Source organism: Bufo bufo, chromosome 1 (genome assembly GCF_905171765.1).
Source record: "Bufo bufo chromosome 1, aBufBuf1.1, whole genome shotgun sequence".
Taxonomy (NCBI): Eukaryota; Metazoa; Chordata; class Amphibia; order Anura; family Bufonidae; genus Bufo; species Bufo bufo.
Window position 1 is genome coordinate 696,291,084 of NC_053389.1, and position 16,897 is coordinate 696,307,980.

The 16,897-nt window shown below is 43.1% G+C and overlaps 1 protein-coding gene and 2 long non-coding RNA genes across 7 annotated transcripts in view; 2 read left to right on the top strand and 1 right to left on the bottom strand.

Annotated features, from left to right (window-relative positions):
* The window catches only part of LOC120985959, a 1,109,413-nt gene that overhangs the window by 455,768 nt on the left and 636,748 nt on the right, over positions 1-16,897 (top strand). The gene's annotated exons all lie outside the window — the stretch shown is intronic.
* AKAP13 (A-kinase anchoring protein 13) overlaps positions 1-16,897 on the bottom strand; it is a 230,781-nt gene that overhangs the window by 18,040 nt on the left and 195,844 nt on the right. For all 5 annotated transcript variants that reach the window (XM_040414184.1, XM_040414183.1, XM_040414185.1 and 2 more), the window contains 11 exons: positions 13,843-13,906; positions 11,068-11,206; positions 10,724-10,836; positions 10,305-10,451; positions 9,093-9,343; positions 6,956-7,081; positions 6,744-6,861; positions 6,006-6,257; positions 4,522-4,598; positions 1,142-1,323; positions 585-667 (listed from right to left, as the gene is read on the bottom strand). In XM_040414184.1, coding sequence (XP_040270118.1) covers positions 585-667; positions 1,142-1,323; positions 4,522-4,598; positions 6,006-6,257; positions 6,744-6,861; positions 6,956-7,081; positions 9,093-9,343; positions 10,305-10,451; positions 10,724-10,836; positions 11,068-11,206; positions 13,843-13,906 — 1,552 coding nt within the window. The remainder of the gene's footprint in view (positions 1-584; positions 668-1,141; positions 1,324-4,521; positions 4,599-6,005; positions 6,258-6,743; positions 6,862-6,955; positions 7,082-9,092; positions 9,344-10,304; positions 10,452-10,723; positions 10,837-11,067; positions 11,207-13,842; positions 13,907-16,897) is intronic.
* LOC120985960 lies at positions 48-16,034 on the top strand. The gene is made up of 3 exons (XR_005775613.1): positions 48-135; positions 13,092-13,097; positions 16,024-16,034. It is a non-coding gene; the product is annotated as an uncharacterized LOC120985960 (long non-coding RNA).

Genomic DNA, 16,897 nt, shown 5'->3' on the forward strand with positions numbered 1-16,897 from the left:
CTGCCATGAAAGAAGGACTAATCATAAAGTAGCATCTAATGATATAGGAAACTCTGTACACTGCAAAGCGTCATGTGAAAAACATATCCAAGTGTAACTCCAGAATTGCTTCTGTCTGTGTCTCCCGGGATGGCAGTAATTTAGATGAAGCAATTGTACAACATCTCAGACTTCTCCTGCATTGTACACGCGCCTGGCATCAGCACCAATCAATCCGCCTGCTGCGTCTCCCACTGTCACATTTAACTCCTGTGCATGGAACACGTATCTGAGAACTACATGTGCAATTTTGCTTGGCGCTTATCTCCACTATAATCAAATCAGAATGGTGGAAACGAAATCCACGGTAATGTTTATTTCACATCAGGCTCTCCTGCAGTACAGAAATGGAAATTCACTAATTCTCCTCTATGCTCTCACAGTTAAGGGGGTATTCTGGACAAAAAAACATGTATCTGCGAGAAGGAGTACTTTTAATGGGGTAATAGTGGAGCATGCACAGTGCCATATAGAATGCATGTGTGTGTTGTGAGGACAATGTAAAGTTTCACTACTCCCGTACAATATAACATGGAGGTTTGTACCTTTTAATTCTTTGGCTTTGGTGTCCCAGTTTCTTTTTTCTTCCTCAGATTCACTCTGAACACCTTCATCCTCATCTTTCTCCCTATAGGTACAAGGCAAGGTAGTGACTGATTGTTTGTGCAGTGAATTACTACTGACGACCTATCCTCAGGACAGGTCATCAATACCAGATTGTTGGGGGCCAGACTCTTGGCACCCCACTGATCACTTGTTTCAAGGGGTCCCAGCGCTTGTGTGAGCAGAGGTGCAGTGTAACTACAACTGCTCATCCTATTCACTTGGATGAAACAGGGCAGGTGTAATAATACTGAGCTGCCACTATAAAGGAAAAGATGTGCAGGTAAACTTTGAACAGTAAGACACACTCGCACGAGTGCAGTGACCCCTTCAAACAGCTGATCGGCGAGGGTGCTAGGGGTCGGACCCTCAACAATCTGATAATAATCAACTACCCCGAGAATAGGTCATCAATATTAAGCCACTGCACAAATCCTTCAATACACAGTACATGGTCTACTTCAGTGGTAAAGTAATGCAACATAAAATAACAACATACATGGTCCTCGTTGTTTCCTTGATTGTTTCAATCCAGCTGTTCCTCTCTTCCTTGGTACTGGCAAGTACTTCTACCAATTCAGGGTCTTTTCCAACCATGCTGATCAGGAACAGGCCCTTCTCATCGTGAGCTACCTCCCGCACAATGAGATTCTTCAAAGATATCACTGTTGATTTGTGCTCCTTATTTAAAAAAAAAATAAAAAAAAAAATATATATATAAATGTACAAAAAATACTGGAAAGTGGACAAAGTCAACTAAAGAGATGTTCTGAATGTCTAAAGCTATTAAAGCCTGAGAGACCTTCACGCGTCATTGAGGGAAATAAGTTGATAGTATGGATATGGTCTGAACTGCTGATTGGTGGCGGAAACTGAAAATACATCTCCGATCACCAGCAAATGGGAGTATAAACTCAGACTTTTCATGAGCCAGTACACCACCCTGTTCTCCGATGAAAGCCGAGCTGTGCTGAACAGAGACAAAGGGGTACAGGTGGGGGTACCATCTCTTGGACCCCCACTGACTGAAATATCTGACAGCACTGTCAAAATTAAAAAATAAAAATAAAAATTATAGGCACCCTTTAAAGTCAGATAAACAATCATTTGTCGTCAGTTAGGCCCCTTGCAGACGAGCGTGTCCGGATTAGGTCCAGATGCGTTGCGTCTGCGTTCAGTGAAAACTGAGCGAGTTCGCAGGCAAAGTCATTCAGTTTTGCCTGTGTTCGCGTTCAGTTTTTATCGCGTGGGTGCAATGCGTTTTGCATGCGCGTGATAAAAAAACTGAATGTGGTACCTAGACCCGAACCCGGACTTCTTCACTGAAGTTTGGGTTTGGTGTTCTGTAGATTTAATTCTTTTCCATAAGGCTACTTTAACACTCGCGTTTGGTGCGGATACGTCATGGATCTGCACAAATGCATCCGTTCAGATAATACAACCGCATGCATCTGTTCAGAACGGATCCGTTTGTATTATCTTTAACATTGCCAAAACGGATCCGTTTTGAACACCACTAAAAGTCAATGGGGGACAGATCCGTTTTCTATTGTGCCATATTGTGTCAGTGAAAACGGATCTGTCCCCATTGACTTACATTGTGTGTCAGGACGGATCTGTTTGGCTCAGTTTCATCAGACGGACACCAAAATGCTGCAAGCAGCGTTATGGTGTCCGCCTCCAGAGCAGAATGGATACTGAACTGATGCAAACTGATGCATTCTGAGCAGATCCTTATCCATTCAGAATGCATTAAGGGCAAAACTGATCCGTTTTGGACCACTTGTGAGAGCCCTGAACAGATCTCACAAACGGAAACCAAAACGCCAGTGTGAAAGTAGACTAACATGGTTATAATGGAAAATAATAGCATTCTTTAATACAGAATACAAAGTACAATGTCAATTGAGGGTTAAAAAAAATAATAAAAATATTACTCGCCCCATCCACTTGATCGTGCAGCCGGGATCCTCTTTGTTCTTCTTGAGGGACCTGCAAAAAGATGATCAGCGCAGGTCCTGCTGAATGAAGACAGAAGGTCCTCAATATTAAGCGACGTCAGCGAAGGTCCTTTTGCAGGTCCTTCAAGAAGAAAAAAGAAGAGGATCCCGACTGCGCGATCAAGTGGATGAGGTGAGTAATGTTTAACCCTCAATTGACATTGTACTAAGCATTCTGTATTAAAGAATGCTATTATTTTTCATTATAACCATGTTATAATGGAAAATAATAAAATAAATGGGGTCCCTGGTCGCTCATCCCTCGTCTCCTTAGCACCCATGAGTGAAAAATCGCACCGCAATTGCTTGCGGATGTGATTTTAACGCAGCCCAATTAATTTCTATGGGGCCTGCGTTGCGTGAAAAACACTGAATATAGAACATGCTGCGATTTTCACGCAACGCAACGCACAAGTGATGCGTGGAAAACATCGCTCATGTACACAGCCCCATTGACATGAATGGGTCAGGTTTCAGTGCGGGTGCAATGCATTCACCTCACGCATTTAACCCACGTGGAAAACTTGCCCCGTGTGAAAAAGGCATTATCCTATGATTCTGGCCAGTTCTACTTCGGCCCAACCTGGAACATGTTTCTATTCTGCAGATGTCTTACAAATATAGGCCTGTACACCAACATGAAATCGGAGAGAATAGCTGGTGAAAACTGCACCCAATTTATTAAATTATTATTATTGCTGCCATGTGCACTAATTTGTGGCTCTGTTAACCGTAGTTTTAGTGCAATTTTAGATGTTACTTCATAATGTCATTTTTACCAAAAGCAGACGTTAATGAATTAATAAATGTAGGCAAATATTTTAAAATACTTAAATCAGGAAGGAGCACACCAAGGCCTCTTTCACACTGGCGTGTGCGGCCCGTTGCCGTATTGCAGCCCGCAAAAAGCGGGCCTCAATACACGGGCGCCGTTCCGTGGGCATTCCGCATCACGGATGCGGACCCATTCACTTGAATGGGTCCGCAAATCCGGAGATGCGGAACGGAACCACGGAACGGAACCCTACGGAGTGCTTCTGTGGGGTTTCGTCCCGTACTTCCGTTTCGCAAAAAGATAGAACATGTCCTATCTTTTTGCGCAACGGCCGGATCGCGGACCCATTCAAGTGAATGGGTCCGCGATCCGCTGCGGCTGCCCCACGGACTGTGCTCGTGCATTGCGCCACAGCACGACCACGGGCCGCACACGCCAGTGTGAAAGAGGCCTAAGGCTGCAGTTATCGATTATTTTGTGATCAAGTATTCTACTGATTAAACCAACAATGAATCAAATACTCTAATAAGAATAAAATAATTAGAACATTTTCCTTTATAAAAACTCTTCAGTTCCCCCCCCCCCCCCCCTCCCGCCATCAGACTCTCTTCCCTCCCCCCTTACAAGTACCATCAGACTCTCCCCCAGTGCCACCATCTCCCCCTCCTAGCCATAATTCTTCAACACCAGTGAAATCAAATACTTACCTTTCCTGTAGGGGCGCCGACGACACTCCAGAGATCTTCCAGCATCTTTTTCACATGCTGTACTGGGACCTGACATCACACAGTGACAATGTGTGTACGTTAGGATCCAGGACAGAGAGGTGCCGGCCGGCGTGTGACCATGAAGCTTGAGTAATAGCAAGCACTTCACTCATGCTCCGTGGCACAAACGAATCCTCGAAAAATTTGCATCAAGGATTTTTTTGTGTTGAGCAACTTGATTTAATCGAGTAATCGTTTCAGCCCTAAAGCACACAAGATGGGGCTAATCAGTTTCTTTCTGCAACCCATTTTCTGTGTCAATATTTAGAAAAATAAGCTGAAGATTTGACTGTCACAGGGTGAAAGTAGATAGTTCAATGATGTGAAGGATCCTCACCAGTGATGCAAAGACGTATTTCTGGTCCTTTTCTTGGAGGAAGAGTAACACATCAGACAGCAGAACAGCCAGGGCCTCTGTGAAACAATAAAAGGCTTACTGTAAATGACAATAAATGCACTGTCTGTAACCTTCCTGCCATTGTGCAGAATGTCCAGCCCTGCAATCATCTGCTGCGTCTAACCCTGTGGACGGTGCTACTGTGTTGTAGTCAGAACTGGCTCACTTCTCTAACACATTTTGCATTAGATAAATGTTCCAATATGCAAAACTTATAAGTGGCGATTCATCTGGAAAGGATGATTGTTTTTAAGAAATATGGTTCACGAGCAGCAAAAATAGCTTTAAATTAGGAGGTTCTTCTCCTCCCTTTCCTTTTACTTCCTGTCTATGCTGATGGAGACACTTCAAGGCCAAGAAAACCAGGTTACCAAGCCTTGTAAAATTGGTGTTGATGGAACAGGGAAAAACAAAATGCTCCTCCAAGTAGGGTGGAGACTGGGAGAACTGGTTGTTCTTGGCAGAACACTGCCTGTGGGCGAGGATGACTAACACACAACTAAACTGTACTGATGTCACTGTGTAAAAAAGCTGAGCCTCCGAGATGGACAGTCCTCCAGAACAGCCTCACTGGGATTCTCGCATTTCAGCAGTCTCCCAATTATGAGAACCTATGTGTTAACTCCTGGAAGCATATGTGCACAGATGGCTCAATTCTCCAACTAGGAGAATTACACAGACTCTTCCTTATTTAAAGGAAATCTGACAGAAGCGCCTCTTAATAAATTTAGCTGTGCCCCTGTCAGCTGAATCTAATGGTGTTGGTCCCATCTCACTCCATGGCTGCAATACAGATAAAACAGTGTCTTAATAATATGCAGATTAGTCTGTGGCTGCAACAAGTACAAGGCCATTGCACCCAGAGACTCCGCTTAGTCTTCTACAGGTCCCATTACTTTGACTGACAGCGCCAGGCATCTAAGACGTAATCACACCTGGCCCTGATGTCTCGAGACTGCCTTTGCTGAATACAGAAGCACCCTGGGCAATGGATTGTGTATTGCACCTGCGCCAAACATCGGCCACGAGATTCCCTTTAATCATCTCTAAATCATTCCTCTCCAAAGCAAATCAATTGTCTGAGGCTACATGCACACGAACATTGTTTATTTCCGCGTCCGTTCCGTTTTTTTTTTTTGCTGATAGGATGCTGACTCATTCATTTCAATGGGTCCGCAAAAAAATGTGGACAGCACACTGTCTGCTGTCCGCATCAGTATGTCCGGTCCGTAGCCCCGCAAAAAAATAGAACATGTCCTATTCTTGTCCGTTTTAGGCATTGTTACAATGGATCCGCAAAAAAAAACAAAAAAAACGGATGGCATACGGAGGTCATCAGTGTTTTTTTTTGTGGATCCACAATTTGCAGACCGCAATACACATACGGTTGTGTGCATGTAGCCTAACTCTGCGTCATATTTTACCTTTCGATCTACTGGTTTGGTTGGACCTCAAGAACACGGGGCCATCACGAACAAATTTTCTTCTCTTTAGATCCTCCTTGGCAAACATTTGTCCACTCTTCATCCGTTGTATAGACTTGCTGTCTGTTTTACTATAGATCTCGTGGAGGCGCTTCTTCATCTCGTAATTTTTTACTTTGTTGTTCACTCCATTTATAACATCCTTTACCAGGCTTAGGGCATATGTTACAGACTGGTGTTCCACCTCATTTTCTGAAATATCAAAATTCTAGTTAGGTCCCAGACAGACAAAAAATTGTAATAAAAAAACAAAAATAAATCTATAAAATGAGAAAGTGATCACTTAAAGTGATATTACTACTATACTACCCTCAGGATAGGTCATCAATATCTGATTGTGGGGGTCCAACTCCCAGCAGCCCCACCCATCAGCTGGTTAAAGGGGCTGCAGTGCCCTGATGAGCACCATTGCGTCATCTAGGCCAGTGACTTCCAAGTTCATTGGTCACATACTCTATTTGCAGCACATTCCCATTCAGGTGAATGTCCTGAGCTTCAACAAAGTCCTATTAAAGCACTGACATATACTGCACTACCCTCAGGAAACGGGGTTAACCATCACTGATGAACATTTTTCTTGGCCAAAAACAGAACATCCCAAATGAAAAGTTGCTCGTGTGGTGCTTGCATCTCATGCTGGAAGGATAACCCAGGTATATGTATGTATGAGGAAATTACCTTCTGTATAATGCAGAATTCGCTCCAAAATGATCGGATACTTGGTAATTCTCTGTGTAACCAGCAACAGGCATTCTGGAATCCCCATACGCCTGACTAAGGGGCTACTACTTTTTTTCTGAAATGGATAAAAATATAAAAGGTGACTCACATGTATTTGGCAGCACGCTGAACATGGGCATTTACTTTGTATCACGACATCTATTTCGTACCTTTACAAAGGCCTGAAACCTTTTATCTTTAGACAGCAGATCCTTGAAGTAGTCCAACGCTTCCTTGTGGTGGCCACAGAATTTACCATATGTTTTCATCATACGCTCTGCATTTTCTCCGGAAAACTGGAAGGACAAATCAGCAAATGATCAGGTCAGTGGAACCTTTTATTTTTTTATAATTTCAATGGAACTTGAAGGGGGTTTGCCGGTACTCGGTTGATAAAGCTAAATCACGACATAAATGAAAAGTTCTCCCATTTCCTAATGTACTTTATATTGCAATATCTTACAATTCTGAAGATATATTGCTGGCTGTCAGTGAATGAGAACAGTATGGTTTCCATTCACAGGCTAAAAACACATACAGAGCTAGTCCTGCTCTCAGCTGGGTCTATTTCAGGAGGGTTCTGCAGGCTAAATACATAATTTTAGCCCATTCGAGCACTGAGTGCAGCACTGTGTACAGTATCTATAGGTTTGCAGCCTGTCAATGTAAACTTGTGTTTTCTCAGTCACAGCAAACTATTAAAACTGAAACAAAGTATATTAGAAAGTCGTGGAAACTTTCATTTATATGGCAGTTAAAGGGGTATTCCCATCTCAGACAATGTGGGCATATCATTAGGATATGCTTCCGTTGCCCGATAGGTGCGGGTCCCAACTCTGGGACCTGCACCTATCTCGTAAACGCAGCCAAAAATAAAGCCGGCGTTCCTATTGGCCGGCTGAAAATAGAGTGACTCGCTCGGCTAATTTCGGAATCCCCATAGAAATGAATAGGAGCGCACCATGCATGACCAGCCATCGCATCCATTCACTTCCATGGGGCCGACAGAAATAGCCGAGCCAGTGTTCGGCTATTTTCAGCTGCCCCATAGAAATGAACGGAGGGCAGTCACACATGCGCGGTGCCCCCTCCTTCACTTTGCCACTTTACGAGATCAGACAATGGGAGCATATCCTAGCGATGCCCCCATTGTCTGAGAAGGGAAAACCGCTTTAAGTTTTATTAATATCAGTGTGGAAAAGCTCTTTAAAGTATCAAATGCATCACAGTGGAAAAGACCAATATACAAGTATACACAATAAAATATGGCTGGCATTGCGTGCTGTGTGATTTTATTACTGACTGTTGTGTGACACACAGATACTGCATTGCATGCTAAATGGAAAGAAACAGGCAAATACGATGAATGGGTGAATACTAAGACTTCATTGGTACAGTGGCTCCAGCCTACATAAAATCACACTAAATAATTTTTTAAGATTGCGGAAAATCTGATTCTAGTGGGACTAGAATTCCATTGGACGTACCTCAAGATCAATGCTCGTTTTCAATTAAAAGGGTTGCTTTATGACAACTTAGACCCAGGAGTCTGTCCTGGGGCCCCTGACAATCACTAGAATGGAGACCCACGTTCCCCATATGAATGCAGAGGCAGACTTCCCTGTTCCAATGCTGCGGGTCTGGTCCTCGTTTGACCAGAAGTGATGTCACATCCATCATTCACGTGACCACTTAATCACTGGCCTCAGCAGTCACATGTGCACGAACAACAAGTGACCTCTGAGGGAAGTGATTGGCTGAGCGATCATATTAACGACTGATATGAATTCATCACTTACAGTTGGAGGGGAACCAGACCAGCAGCGCTGAGGGTGGGGGGACCTTTATCAGGTGATCACATTGATTTCAGGGGACTTCATAAGCCCTTTAGAACCAAGAGCTGATTGTGACCAACTTCTTGGTTTAAGCTCTTAGGAGGTTCCTCCTTTCCTAATACAACCCCAAACTCTCACCCCAGCTCTGGCTAAGAGAGGCCCAATAAACTAATACCAGATCCTTATGCCTTGACAGGATTTAGGAGAAGTTGTCCAAACTTAGCAAGTTTAAAAAAGTGCTAAATCAGTTGTTCCATTTCCCATTGGAGCCATCAGAGATCCATTACTACTGGCCAGCAAACACACAAAACTACACAATGTATTTACAATAGAAGACCTTCTACAAGAGAATACGGAGCGTTATACAGCACATGTAACTAACAATACAATAAGGTTCCATACTATGGACCAACATTCATACACAAGTGTCAATAGGGCATTAACATGCACAAAGTACACGCACAGATGTTACCTGGTGTGTGCAAATATCACCAATCCTTCTGATGACAAAATTCTTCTCACTTTTTTCAGCCATAGATTCCCTTTTTCTTTCCAACATCCGCTGGAAGAACTGAGTGTGGAGATTTAGCAGATCTTCCATGCATGGGAAGATCTTCTCTATGACTTGCTGCTCATACTGCAGTTCAGACGACATTCCCTGACAGTAGATGTCATTCATGATCTTCAGTCTGAGGATGTGGTGCATTTCAGTCTGCATAAGCTCTGTGCATAAAGATAACATTATTAACATTTGTAGAACAAAATGGACATTTAACTGAAAAATATTTACTCTTCAGAGACCAGCCCTCCCAAAATGCAGTCCACCTGGAGGATCAGCAGATACAGTGCATGAGATCCATCTGACTCATCTGGTTCTATGGAAAAACAGTGAAAAGCTGGGAATGTGAGTGATAGTCCTAAATAACTCCTCCAGACAGAGGGATCTCATTTCACTGCGGCACATGCATGAGATGAGCTCCGCTCATCTCAATGCAAGGAGCTGAGGGAGACTCTGGTATAACTGCGCATGCGCAGCCACCCGATCCAAAGCTCATTCATGAACACAGTAAGCAAACACCTCAATGAACACTAGCGAGCGCCATCATTGGCAGAAAAGATGTAAACCTTTGCATATAAGCTGCATCATTAATATATGTAAAATAAACACGTATAAAACAGAATTTTAATCAACTATAAGTGCAACGGTGGCAAAACCCCATTAAAGGGGTTTTCCCATATATTTTAACTGATGACCCAACTTCTGGATAGGTCATCAGTATCTGATCAGTGGGGGTCCAACACCCGGGACCCTGCCAATCATCTTTTTGAGTAGGTACCTGCGTTTGTAACTCCTCGGCCTTCTCACAGCTTAGCCTAGGCCAGCGACGTCATATTCATGAGTCACATGGCCTAGGCGCAGCTCAGCCATATTGAAGAAGTGAATGGGACTGAGCTGCAATACCAAGCACAGCCGCTGTACAATGTAGGACACTGTGCCTGGTGAGCTGAGAGAAGGTGGTGGCGTTATACTACGAGCACCAGTGCCTTCTCAAACAGCTGATCAGTGGGAGTCCCGGGTGTCGGACCCCCAACAATCAGATACTGATTAGTACCTATCATTTAAAACATCTCGGAAAAACCCATTAAAGGGGTTATCCAACATCATACATAACATCCTCCTCACCATAAATAACATCCTGACGTTTCACAACATCTTTCATTTGTTGCATAAGATACCCGCTGTCCACTGCTTCACTCCAAGAGGCCTTCTCCAGCTGCCTCGAGTCCATCTCAAACTCTCCCATGAGCTGCCCCTCATACAGATCAGTGCCTAGGAGAAAAATTACTACTTAGCAATTAAAAGTCCAAAACGACTGCCAGGAGGAGAGAACAATATGAAGCAGACTATGAAGGTGTGGGGGTTAAAATACAATATGGAACACCATAATCCTATGTCACTATGAAATAAAGAAAAATATCCTAATTATATTAGCTGGAAGCTTACATTTGATGGTGATATTGGGTCGAGCAGTTACTATTGGCTAAAGTAAATACATGAATAGAAAGAAAAATAAGAGTATTGTGTGACTACTAGCCTATTACCTTCATCACTCAGCGACTCCATGGACTCATTGCCCTTACTGACTTTGTGCAAAGAGTCTGTTGATTGTGACAAAGCTCTCAAGCTGCCCAGAAGATTGTCATCGCGCCCAAGCCTGCAGATAGAGCATTCATGAAAACCTTCCTTCAAAAGTGAATTGTCATAGAAGTGGCCACATACTGCCTTATTGATCATGCACTGTGATAAGACATCAGAGTAAGAAGAAAGGTTTTTTACACTGCTTATATCATAACTGGTAACAAGACCCTACTGATAAGAGAAACAGCACTGTAATATGTTTTTTTGCCTTTTATTGGGTTTACACAGCAAACTAAAAGCTTCCTACCCTGAGATATTTTGTGTAGAGATACTTTTGGAGATGGACAGAGCAGTCTGCGGTCTTCTGGCGTTGAAGCCAAGCGTCATCAAAGACTTTTCATCTACTGCCACGATTGCTGAGCGAGGCCGCTCCTTTGGTTGGGAACCTAAAAAAAAAAAAATATATAAAAAAATCCAAGTCTATTATACAATTGCTCACACATATTAACCCGTTCATTGCAGTATTTAGCATAAATTGCACAGTTTACACTGAAAACAGACTGAGCAAATTATTTAGCAACTTCAATGTCATCAAATTGAAAAAGTGCCAAGCGGGAGAGGTCTTTCAGAAGAGGAGGCTTTCTTCATAGCTGGGAAGGTCTCACACAGCTTTTCCGATGCAGTTTTTTTGGGCCAAAGCCAAAAGACGATTCTGCGACAAGGAGAACTATAAAGCCTCTTTCCCACAATCGATACGGATTGTGTCAGGATCGGTTCAGGAAAAAAAATGATGGTTTTGCATGCAAGTTCAATCAGTTTTTTTGCAATTGTGTTTAGTGTGTCCGTTTTTTCCATCCAGATTATATCCAGATAGCATGCGTTCTTCATGCGCATGAAAAAAAACTGAAGAATAACAATCTACATATCCTAGCAGCTATCAGTGAAAGGCGAAATTCACACGACCATATGTGTTTTGCAGTCCGCAAAACACCAAGCTGCAAAAAAATACGTCCTTTTGGCATCCGTATTGCATCAGTTTTTTTTATGGATCAATTGTAACAACGCCTATCCTTGTACGCAAAACGGACAAGAATAGGACATGCTCTATATTTTTTGCGGGGCTATGGAACGGACATACGGATGCGGACAGCAAACTGTGTGCTGTCCGCATTTTTTGCGGAACCATTAAAATGAATGGGTCCTCACCTATCCGCAAAGAAAACGGAACGGACACTGAAACAAAATACGTTCGTGTGCATGAGGCCGAAAGCGAATTACATCTGGATTGCATCCAGGTGCTTTCTGTTTTTCCCATTAATTTCTATTGTGCCAGGGCTGCATGATAAACGCACAATTAAACTAAGGTTTACTTTTGTCCTGGTATCGATACGATACTGGCATTTGACATTTATCGATACTAGTATTAAAATCATTGGTGGCGCTGTGCCCCCCCCCCCCCCCTCTTAACCCCCCAGTATTAAAATCATTGATGGCAGTGGCCACCGGGTCCCCTCCCCTCCTCCTCATTGGTGGCAGTGGCCACAGGGTCCCCTCCCCTCCTCCTCATTGGTGGCAGTGGCAGCTTCTGATCGGAGCCCCAGAAGTGTAATCCTAGGACTCCGATCGATTACCTTGGCAGCCAGGATGCTACTGAAGCCCTGGCTGCCATGGTAATCTCCCTGCTGCTGTGTGCACTATGCACAGAGCAGCAGGGAGAGTGTGAAGTCCTATTCACCCTAATAGAGCTCTATCACCACATCCAAAAAGTCCAAACTAATAAAATATAAAAATATAAAATCTATGCGGTGAACGCCGGAACAGAAATTTTTTTATAAATTCAAACTGTGCGATTCGCCATTTTTTAAAATGCGTAATGCATGCGGCTTTTTTTGTGTTTTATTTTTTTTGTGTGGTATCGAATGGTATTGAGTATCGCAATACTTTTTTATGGTATCGAAATCTAAAAAAAAATTGGGTATCGCAACAACCCTAAATTAAACATGCTGAGATTTTTCCTGAATGCAAATATGATGCTTGAAAAACAATGACTGAAATGAATGGATCAAGATTCAGGATTCATGTCCAGACGCTGTGTTCACAACACACATCACACCTGGACAAAAAACTGAATCGTGTGAAAGAGCTCTAAAGTTATTCCTTTGTATTTCTCATTCCTTTTGAATCCATTTCTGGCTCAAAAAGATGTATAAAAAACTGCCACAAAAGCTGCTGTGCGCCCAACAACAACTTAGAAAGTAGAGAAGAGGCAAAATTTAGGTGCAAATATAAGGCAGCTCATACTGGTGTATGTCTAACAAGATGTTCAGACAGGTAGACGTGCACATGCACCGCATTGGGTGCACCTATTTGCCCTCTTCATACACTGGCACAAAAAAATCTCCCAAAAAACATGAGTTTGGAAACATTTACAATTGCAGGTGTTTTCTGAGATTACAAATAATAGGATCTGATTCTTCTCTTCAAAAAAATAAATAAAACTTCTTGCCCATGGGCTGTGTCTAGTGACTTTTCACATGGAAATTTTCATGTACAGTAAGGGGCCACTCACCCAACCGTGCTGTCCACATCTGTACCTTCTTTCCACAGTCCCACAACCAGATAAAACTTATCCTATTGTTGTCCGTAATTGTGGACAAGAACAGGCATTTCTACACAGGAGAAAGACGGCCCGATCCATAAAATGTGAATGAGCCATAATATGCATCCTTTCCGTATGAAAGGGGTTTCTACAACCTCATTCACGTGCACAGGAAAATCTCCAAGCAAATTTCTGCCATTTTCCCCCAGTGAAAAGAAATGGCAGGTTACTTTTTTCCTGCAGAAATGTGAAGAGTAACCCCACTGGATGATAACTGGGGTGATCCTTATACAGTTACTTGGCAGTGCAAGCTGCTCGGATTTCTGTTGTGAAAATACATGTTGGATTTGAATTCATGGTGTGAACATACACTTAAATGCTAGCAGATTTTGTTTCTGACTTTTAGGTTCCTGAATTTAAAAAAAAATGACTGGATAGTCACTTATAGTAATAATGTCCTTCATATGTTCAGACATTGCTCACCTTTATTTCTCATGACCACGGTTTGAGTGACAGTCCCCTGCTGTGCTTGTAAAATCTTTTCTTCCTGTAAGGAAAGACATTTGCAGTTAATAATGTAGTTATTACAGACATTCACATCATGGCAGTAGCATTAAAGGAGTTAGTAAGGCAAGATAGGACTAAGCCCCAACTACCAGGTGGCTGAAAACCAGAGGAGCGGACCAGCACTCTGCAGTTTCAGTAGTTCCCATTGCAGTGAATGAAAGCTATGGAAACAGTGTAGCACAGCAAGTCATGTTCTTTCCGAGTTAGGATTTAGGGCAGGCATCTTCAAACTGCGGCCCTCCAGCTGTTGTAAAACTACAACTCCCACAATGCCCTGCTGTAGGCCGATACCTGTAGGCTGTTCGGGCATGCTGGGAGTTGTAGTTTTACAACAGCTGGAGGGCCGCAGGTTGAGGATGCCTGATTTAGGGGATACTATCTCCTAGGGGAGAGGGCGTCTTAATAGGCATCAGGAGACTTATAGGCATACATGCTGTCTGCAGATGAGATGCTGGCTTATTTAATATCCGAGTCATGTCTCAAGGCCTCTTAAAAGTTTGAACATTGACCTATAGGACAGCTGTCTTACATCTGGTGGCAATAGAGGCAGAGCTTCTGTCACCCCACTAAACTAATATTTTTTTTTTGTTGTGTACTTATAATCCCTATCCTGCCATATTGCCATACATTATGTTATTAATTTTTGTTCAGTAGATTTAGCAAAAAACTTACTTTTATGATATGCGAATTACCTTTCTACCAGCAAGTAGGGCGTCTACTTGCTGGTAGCAGCCGCAGAAAACCGCCCCCTCCTTCTGTTGATTGACAGGGCCAGCTGCGATCTCCTCCTCCGGCCAGCCCAGTCAGCATTTCAAAAATCGCGCGCCTGTGTTGATTCGGCGCAGGCGCTCTGAGATAAGGAGGCTCGCCTCCTCAGCACTCCCTCAGTGCGCCTGCGCCGATGACGTCACCGAAAGAGAAGACGTCATCGGCACAGGCGCAGTGAGGGAGTGCTGAAGAGGCGAGCCTCCTTATCTCAGAGCGCCTGCGCCGAATCAACACAGGCGCGCGATTTTTGAAATGCTGACTGGGCTGGCCGGAGGAGGAGACCGCGGCTGGCACTGTCAATCAACAGAAGGAGGGGGCGGTTGTTTTCTGCGGCTGCTACCAGCAAGTAGACGCCCTACTTGCTGGTAGAAAGGTAATTCGCATATCATAAAAGTAAGTTTTTTGCTAAATCTACTGAACAAAAATTATTAATAACATAATGTATGGCAATATGGCAGGATAGGGATTATAAGTACACAACAAAAAAAAATATGAGTTTAGTGGGGTGACAGAAGCCCTTTAACCCCTTAGTGACCAAGCCTGTTTGGGCCTTTATGACCAAGCGTTTTTCTTCCTTTTTTTATGGTCTCGTTCCAAGAGCTATAACTTTTTTATTTTTTGATCTATATAGCTTTATGAGGGCTTGTTTTTTACAGGACAAGTTGTAGTTTTTAATGGCGCCATTTTGGGGTACACATTACTTTCTGATTAACTTTTATTAACTCTTTCTGGGAGGGAGACAGGGAAAAATAGCAATACTGCCACTGCGTTTTTACATTATACATTTTTTGGCGTTCATTTTTCGGTACAAATAACATAATATCTTTATTCTCTGGGTCAGTACGATTACAGTGATACTAAATACTTATAATTTTGTTTACGTTTTACTACTTTTTTTGCAATAAAACACCTTTTATTAACCCAAAAAATAATTTTGCATTGCCACTTCACAAGACCCATAACTTTTTTTTATTCTTTTATATGGAATTGTGTGAGGGCTTGATTTTTGAAAGACGACTTGTATTTTTCATTGGTATGATTTTGGAGTAAATGCCGCTTTTTGATCGCTTGTTATTACGTTTTTTTTCGGTGGAAACGAAGAATAAATTCGAAATTCTGTCTTTTTACTTATTTTTTTTAAATAAATATATTTAATAAATGTGTATTTTTTTTCTATTTTTTTTTACTACTTAATAGTCCCACAAGGGGACTATAATATACAGTATTTTGATTGCTTTTAAAATGTAATGCATTATCTCTATAATGCATTGCATTTCAATAGCAATGCTATTCGAACATTGACCAGCAGGCTGCGCCAGAGAGGCACAGCCTGCTGGAAGTAACGGAAGAAAGGCTCGGGGCCCTGATCGGAAGCAAGGTAAGCTTCCCAGCACATCAGCACCCCGCGATCGCATTTTCGGGGTGCTGATGGGAGACAGAGGGAGTCCGCTCCCTCTGTCACCACTTTACATGCAGCGGGCGCCCGGCATGTAAAGGGTTAAACAGCCCGGATCGGCACTCCTGGGCTGTTAGAGCAGGGACCCGGCTCTCATGTGAGAGCCAGGTCCGCGCTCCCCGCTGCACGGGGGAGCCGTGCAGCGCTTAAACTGGGCCGCCGTGAAAACGCGGCAGCCCAGCCTAAGGCCCCTAAGTGACCGCCGTAAAAACACGTATGGGTGGTCACTAAGGGGTTAAGAGCTCATTTGCATCCCTTCTAACCAGAATTCCAGAGGAGCATGTATGAGTCTTCTAATGCCAACTAAGGCGCTCTCTCCTCATGAGATATAGTAACCCTAAATCCTGACAATCCTCTCACCCAATTAAGCCAGTACTCTCTGCTCTGCACTGATGAGGGGCAGTCACCCCGAAACAGTTACCTGCAGATGAGGTGCTGGCTTATTTAATATTCAAGTCATGTCTCAAGGCCTATTTAAAGGGTTGAACATTGACTTTAAATATAGGATAGCTGCCTTACACCTGGTGACATTAGAGGCAGAGCTTGTTAAGAGCTCATTTGCACCCCTTTTTTCCGAGTTAGGGAAACGGCATAGCAATGCGAGTTACTGAAAAAGCTAAGTGCCGGGCCGCACCGCTGTTTCCCGACTACCTGGCAGTTAACGATTAAGCCTATCTCATCTTCGTTATGGTGAGATGGGACAACCACTTTAAAGAAACTGGTAATGTGCTTATGCCAACATGTACT